The 7,827-nt window shown below is 49.8% G+C and overlaps 1 protein-coding gene across 1 annotated transcript; it reads right to left on the bottom strand.

Annotated features, from left to right (window-relative positions):
• Positions 1–7,176: 7,176 nt before the first annotated feature.
• On the bottom strand, positions 7,177–7,599 carry LOC131686868 (uncharacterized). The gene has a single exon (XM_058970862.1). The coding sequence runs from the start codon at positions 7,597–7,599 to the stop codon at positions 7,177–7,179; it is 423 nt and encodes a 140-aa protein (XP_058826845.1).
• Positions 7,600–7,827: the final 228 nt, after the last annotated feature.

The following is a 7,827-nucleotide window of genomic DNA, read 5'->3' as shown; positions in this document are numbered from 1 at the left end:
GCCGAAAGTCTCTCGGCCCTTGGGCAGGATGTGCGTAGCGTAAGACGCACCAACACGGGAGAGATGCTCCTGGTGCTGAAGCGAGGCGCACAATCAAGTGCAGTATATAAGGCCTTGGCCCAAGAGGTCCTTGGTGAGGGCGCCCAAATCAGGTCACTAGGTGCGGAAACAACTCTCCAGTGCAAGCACTTGGACGAGTTCACGACCGCAGAAGACGTCGTCGCAGCCGTCAAGGAGCACTACGGCGTCACAATCGAGCGGGCCTCTGTGCGATTGAGGGATGGACCCTCTGGCACCCAAGTAGCCTACCTCAGGCTACTGAATGCGGATGCCAAAAAGGTAACCGAGAAAGGGAAGCTGAAGATCGGCTGGTCGATATGCCCTATTAGTATACCCCAGCCGCCTTCAGTGGACAGGTGCTATCGGTGCCTAGAATCCGGCCATAAAGCATACGAATGCAAAGGCATAGACAGGAGCAAGCTATGTCGTCGATGCGGCGAGGAGGGGCATAAAGAGCGGGGGTGCACTAAGGCATATAAGTGCCTTATCTGCACCGCTAAGAAGCAAGCCCATAAACATGCTATGGGCGGACCTTCGTGTCCCTTCGGCGAGTTAAATAAGAAGAAGCCGTGAGAGTCACACAGCTAAATCTTAACCATTGTGCAGCAGCCCAACAGCTGCTGTGGCAGTCGGTCTCGGAGTCGAGGACAGATGTCGCCCTCTTATCAGACCCGTACAGCATCCCTGCCGGCAACGGCAATTGGGTGTCGGACGGGTCTGGAATGGTGGCAATCTGTACAACGGGAAGGTTCCCGGTTCAAGAGGTAATACACCCCTCCGCCGAGGGTGTGGCGATTGCCAAGATCAATGGTGTGTTCTATTGCAGCTGCTACGCCCCACCAAGGTGGCCAATAGAACAGTTCTACCAGATGATCGACAGGCTCTCGTCGGACCTCGTGGGCCGGAAACCGGTAGTAATAGCGGGAGACTTCAACGCTTGGGCAGTGGAGTGGGGCAGCCGCTGTACAAATAGCAGGGGTCAAGCGCTAATGGAAGCGTTTGCGAAACTCGATACTGTGCTAGCTAATGATGGCTCCGCTAGTACATTCCGTAGAAACGGAGTGGAGGCGTGGATTGATTTGACCTTTGCCAGCCCGAGTCTGGCTCCAGGCATGGAATGGAGGGTAGACGAAGGCTACACCCATAGCGATCATTTAGCAATCCGCTTTAAGATCAACTATGGTGTGCAGCATCCGAGGGCGGGAGATCCCTGTCAGGTACGCGGGTGGAAGTCCAATCACTTCGACAGCGAAGCTTTCACCGCGGCCCTGGGACTGGAGGCCAACACCGACAGTCTAAGCGGAGATGCGCTGGTAGCTGTTCTATCACGCGCGTGCGACGCCACTATGCCGAGAAAAACACTGCCAAGAAACGGTAGATGCCCGGTATACTGGTGGAGTGCCGAGATTGCAGCTCTACGATCAGCCTGTCTCAGAGCTAGACGTAGGATGCAAAGAGCTCGCACCGAGGATGCAAGAGAGAACCGCCGTGAAGTGTTTCGAGCTGCGAAATTGGCCCTTAACAAGGCTATTAAAAGCAGCAAGAGAGCGTGTTTCGACAACCTGTGTGAGAGTGCCAACGCGAATCCGTGGGGTAACGCCTACCGGATTGTGATGACCAAAACCAAAGGGGGCTCCTCACCCCCAGAACGGTCTCCGGACCGGTTGGCAACGATTATCGAAGTACTCTTCCCGTCTCGAGCCACAAGCCCCTGGCCACCTGCACTACGAGACAGTGCGGGCACGGTCGAAATGGTGGCTCCAGTGACGAATGAAGAACTACTCGCAGTGGCTAAATCCCTAGCAATGAACAAAGCTCCAGGGCCGGATGGAGTTCCAAACAACGCTCTCAAGGCAGCGATCATAGCGAACCCGAACATGTTCAGGCTAGCTATGCAGAGATGCCTTGACGAGTGCCGTTTCCCCGATAGATGGAAAAGGCAGAAACTGGTGCTGTTGCCGAAACCCGGGAAGCCGCCAGGCGACCCATCGGCGTACAGACCAATCTGTCTGATAGACACGACTGGCAAACTGCTTGAGAGGATCATCCTCAACAGGCTCACCCCGTACGCGGAAGGTACGGACGGTCTGTCAAGCAACCAGTTTGGCTTTCGGAAGGGTAAGTCCACAGTGGACGCTCTCAACTCAGTGATAAATACTGCCGAGATAGCGATCCAACGAAAAAGGCGAGGTATTCGATACTGCGCGTTAGTGACACTTGACGTGAAGAACGCATTTAACAGCGCAAGCTGGGATGCCATCGCGCTCTCGTTACACCGGCTTAGCCTACCGGTGGGTCTGTACCGGATCCTGGAAAGTTACTTCCAAAACCGCGTACTGATATACGAGACCGATGCCGGTCAGAAAAGGGTTCCGATTACCGCCGGAGTCCCGCAGGGCTCGATCCTAGGCCCGGTGCTATGGAACCTCATGTATGACGGGGTTCTGAGACTGAAGTTCCCTCCTGGGATCAAGATCGTCGGCTTTGCTGACGACGTAACCTTGGAGGTCTACGGGGAGTCAATCCCTGAGGTAGAACTAACCGCAGAACACGCGATTAGCACGGTGGAGGAATGGATGAGCGCGAGAGGCCTGGAGCTCGCTCATCATAAGACGGAGGTAGTTATCGTCAACAACCGCAAGTCGGCACAACATGCAGTTATCCATGTGGGAGAAGTCGCGATCACTTCACAGCGAAGTCTGAAGTCTCTCGGAGTCATCATAGACGACAAGCTGACCTTCGGCAGCCATGTCGACTATACGTGCAAGAGAGCGTCGACTGCTGTTGCGGCACTATCGAGAATGATGTCCAACAGCTCAAAGGTGTGCGCCAGTAGACGTAGGTTACTGGCAGGCGTTGCCGTATCTATCCTCAGGTACGGCGGCCCGTCATGGTCAAGAGCACTGAGGGTAACCAGTTACCTACAGAAACTGGAGAGCACCTACCGCGTGATGTGCCTCAGAGTGATATCTGCCTACCGCACGGTATCACACGATGCATCCTGCGTGATAGCGAGCATGATGCCAGTCGGGCTGGTCATTCGGGAAGATGAGGAGTGCTTTGAGCTACGTGGAAATAGGGGAGCCCGCGAGCGCACCAGGGTGACCTCGGTCGCCAGATGGCAGCGTGAGTGGGACAACTCCTCGAAAGGTAGGTGGACCCACCGGCTGATACCTAGCATATCGAGCTGGGTGGGAAGACCCCATGGGGAAGTTCACTTCCACCTGACACAATTCCTGTCAGGCCATGGCTGTTTCCGTCAGTACCTCCACAGGTTCGGGCACGCGGAGGTCCCAGTCTGCCCGGACTGCCCAGGTGTAGATGAAACTGCCGAACACATACTGTTCGTATGTCATCGGTTCGACGTCGAAAGAAGAGCAATGCTTGACGTCTGTGGCTGGGACACAACCCCGGATACCCTTATTCAGCGGATGTGTCAAACGGTGGAGAAGTGGAACGCAGTCTCGGCTGCTACCATCCAGATTGCCAGTAGGCTACAGGTAATCTGGCGAACCGAGCAACAGACGGCGGGCACGGCTAACTAGTGATTGGTTAGCTGGAGCGAAAAAGGCCAAGCGCAAAATAAGAGAGTGAATGGTCTGTTCATGCCGAGGTAGGTTGGCGCAGCGAATGGCAACCGCGTAAGGGGTAAACCCAGCCACCCCGAAGCAAGACAGAAGAGTGAGTGTATAGGCGTATAAGTGGACTGCCTCATGCCAAGACGGGAGGGTCGTAGCGTAGTATGTTGGGACTTAGCTATCGATACCTCATGGCGTGGCAGAGGAGTGAAAGGGTGAGCATCCAAGTCAGTCTCACACGGCATGTTAAGGGTGAGCACAAAAGTCAGCCTCACATGGTATGGGTGGAGCGAGCACAAAAGTAAGCCTTGCAAGGAATGAGTAAGGTGAACACACAAGTCAGCCTCGCATGGAACGTAAAAGGTGAGCACAAAAGTCAGCCTCATGTGGGAGTGTTTGAGAGTGAATCAAAGTGTGATTAAGAGAGCACCCAAGTAAGCCTCATACAGGATGTATGATCGCGTGAGTGAGAGTGAACGAGTACAGTTAGTACAGCCATCCCCCCAGAAGTAATACCGAGAGGTAGTTCCTGGGAGGAATGATGGCGGAGCCCAATGGAGTTTAGTCGGTATTAATGGCTGGTCACCATTCGAGTCCGACACGCCCCCAGTGCACCCAGTGTGGTAGATTGGACCCTACCGTTAGCACGTGTACTGGGCTAGGACATAAAGGTCTTCTCCATTGTAAAAAAAAAAAAAAAAGACCCTCAGCATGCGGTAGATGCGGTTGAGTGAATTCACCACACCTTTGAAAGCGGTAGCGTTGATCCTCTGCAGGCGAACAGACGACGGAGTGCAGCTAGGAACGCTGGAGTGGACAAGTCGCTCACTAGCTCGATATGAACTGGCTTCATAGAGAAGCAGACGAATATGGCCACGTACACCTTCGTTGTGCCAAGGTTACGAACGGCGGATTGCAAGTAGAACGGTCCGCAATAGTCGACTACGTAGACGGCAAACGGTCGGATTGGCGACACTCTCGATGCCGAAAGATCTGCTGTATTCCGTTGGACTAGTGTGGGCTTGCTACGGAAGCAAGTGTGGCTACGGTGAAAGACTGATTTCACAAGATTTCTGCCGCCTAGAATCCAAAACTTCTGGCAGAGAGTGGCTAGCAGGAGTTGAAGGCCTGCGTGCAGTAGCTTTAAACGATAAAAACTCGCCAACAGAACAACGATCGGATGCTTGGCAGAGATGACGAGCGATCAGCACGGCATTGCGAAGCCGGCCACCGACAAGTACGATGCCTTTAGGATCGACGAACTGGTTCAACTACTCCAGTGTGGAAGACCTTGCAGTACGTTCACCACTAGCGAGATCGGAAATCTCCTCAGCGAAGAGTTCAACCTGCGCGAGATGTGCGGTAAGCGGATAGACTGAGTGCGGGTCAATGCTCGGGACAACGAGTGGCTTGTACTTCTCCTTTTCCGAACGACGCACAGTGGGACGGAATCAAAAAAAGCCGGACATTGATATTTGCGACGAAACTATTGGCTATGGCACTTTGATGTCTTCGGAAAGGTTTCTTTACTTTTTAAGTAGTTTAATATAATGTTGGAAAATTTTGATTTAAGGGGGTATATACGCAGATGAAAAAAATAACTTTGCAAGTTGTTGCCAAAATTGATAGTCATGTATGGAAAGTTTGTAGACGAAATGATTTTATGAAACTTTGTTGAAGTAGCAAAATGGCTATCTGTCTGTTGAGCGAAAAAAGTTATTGGGTGAAATTGAAGTACAGGTCGGAATACCCCCTTAAAATGTGTTTTTATTAACAGATGGAGATGGCTTTTGGTCACGGTTTTAGCCAATATTATTTTATTTTGTCTATCGCCTACGTTTCAAAGGTCTACGCCTTCATCTTCAGGGCAAAAAACGGTTACAATAGTCAAGGTTCATAGTCAAGTGATTTTGAACATTGAATCTCAAAACGCAACACGCTACTCTACAATAAAGGAACCCCGCGCACATCACTAGCAGACTCCATTTATGTGTTTTTATTGTAACTTTTTTATTAGATTTTTTACAGTTTTTCGATGTTCTAGAAAGTTGTAGATGCTTTCAAAACACACCTTTTTGCGGAATGGACAAACTCGCTATCTCTTCGTTTTTAGGATGTATGACTGTTTTTTTTTTGGTATTTTTGGGTTAACTTTAAGGGGCTATGGTTTGTAGAGTAGCAGCTAAATTTATTTTTTTGTTATTCTGCAAGAAATACCTTATTGATACATATATAAATCATAGGGGGATCTAACGGGATCCTTGGAATAATGTGCCCCTTAAAGTTAGCCCAAAAATACCAAAAAAACAGGAATGCATCCCAAAAACGAAGAGATAGCGAGTTAGTCTATTCCGCAAAAAGGCGTGTTTTGAAAGCATCTACAACTTTCTATAATATCGAAAAACTGTAAAAAATCAAATAAAAAAGTTACAATAAAAAACACATTTTAAGGGGCTATTCCGACCTGTACTTCAATTTCACCCAATAACTTTTTTCGCTTAACAGATAGCCATTTCGCTACTTCAACAAAGTTTCATAAAATCATTTCATCTACAAACTTTCCATACATGACTATCAATTTTGGCAACAATTTGCAAAGTTATTTTTTTCATCTGCTTATATACCCCCTTAAATCAAAATTTTCCAACATTATATTAAACTACTTAAAAAATAAAGAAACCTTTCCGAAGACATCAAAGTACCATAGCCAATAGTTTCGTCGCGAATATCAATGTCCGGTTTTTTTATTCCGTCTCACTGTGCGACGTTGCGAGGTTCGTTCGCGAAGCACATTAAGTTTGCGCTGAACGAAAGATGTCACTCGGCGCATCTTGGGGTAGCTGGAGTAGTGAGCGAAAAGATAGGTGCTGAAACTCGCTGTGTCGTGGCCATAGCGACTAGCGGTATCTTGCGTCCTTCGGCGGACACTTCGGGAGACTCTTCTGCAGGTAACGTCGAATTTTGCCAAAATTTCGGAGAGCTTGATAACCTCGGTATCCCACTCTACCATCATGTACAGTTGAGGATGTTCGTAGGACTTAATTTCCGGGAAATTTCGGGAGCACGGTTGTTGACTCCAGGGACATGCGTCCAGATGTAAAACTTCAAACGACTCGGGTTACCGCGAAGTCATTGGAGAACAGAAATGGACAGTTACAGGAAGCTTCAGCGTTGCGTTCAGCTTCATGTACAGCTGGGTCGAGAAATGCATGGCGCAGAGTTCCAGTCTGGCGATTGTATGGAGAGTAGAAAGCGAAGTTACCTTTGATTTAGACGCCAACAACTGGACCAAAACTGTGTCGCGTGCTTCGCTTCTAAAGTAGCAGCATGTTCCACATGCGTGCTTAGAATAACACAGAATAAGTAAAGAACTGACGGCTTGGGCATCGAAGTGAAGCGGGGTACGCGAGCATCACTTAACAGGTGGAGTGTGTTATGGAACAGTTTCAATTCTTCTTGGAATGTTGACGGGAGCGGTGTGTCCTCTTCACAAGCTTCGCCATTCTGCTTCAAAGCCCAGAGACACTGCATGAAGAGTTTAGCTTTGGTGATCGTTGGACACACGTTGGAGTGGATCGAAAATTTGGGTGATGCACGACATCACCTTGCGTTTCGTCGGGACGGATGCGGCTAGCAGAAACTGAACCTTGAACATGAGTATATCCAACTTCGGTTCCCAAATGAGGCCGAACGTGAAGACAGCCTGGTCATCCTGAAGATTATGGAATGGCAGAATTGCCAGATCATCAGGTGGTACATCCTCAAGAACTTCAGGAGAACTCGATGCCCATTTCTTGAGCGGTAATCCAGCGGAAGCTAGCATTGCCGATGTCTCACGACACAACTTGATGGCGGATTCTACGTCCGGCGCCCCAAAGAGAAAATCGTCGACGTAGAAGTGTTGTGTTGCGTTGCGTCGACGTAGAAGTGTTGCGTAACTCGCAAGTGGATGCGCGTTCATAGTATGCTGTGCAATCTACTGCAGAGTACGTGTAGCTAGGCACGGAGCTCTCGCTGCTCCGTACGTTACTTTCTGCAGTTTATACGTAGCGATGAGTTCATCTAGGGCTTTACGCCAAAAAATCCACTGAAATGGTTGATCATCAGGATGCCGGTACATCTTCTCGATGTCCGCAACCAGAGCGATGTTATGCGTTCGAAATCTCATCACGATGGACCTTGTTGAACT

Source organism: Topomyia yanbarensis, chromosome 3 (genome assembly GCF_030247195.1).
Source record: "Topomyia yanbarensis strain Yona2022 chromosome 3, ASM3024719v1, whole genome shotgun sequence".
Taxonomy (NCBI): Eukaryota; Metazoa; Arthropoda; class Insecta; order Diptera; family Culicidae; genus Topomyia; species Topomyia yanbarensis.
Note: the sequence above shows the minus strand (reverse complement) of the source record. Positions and strands in the feature narration are given on the sequence as shown.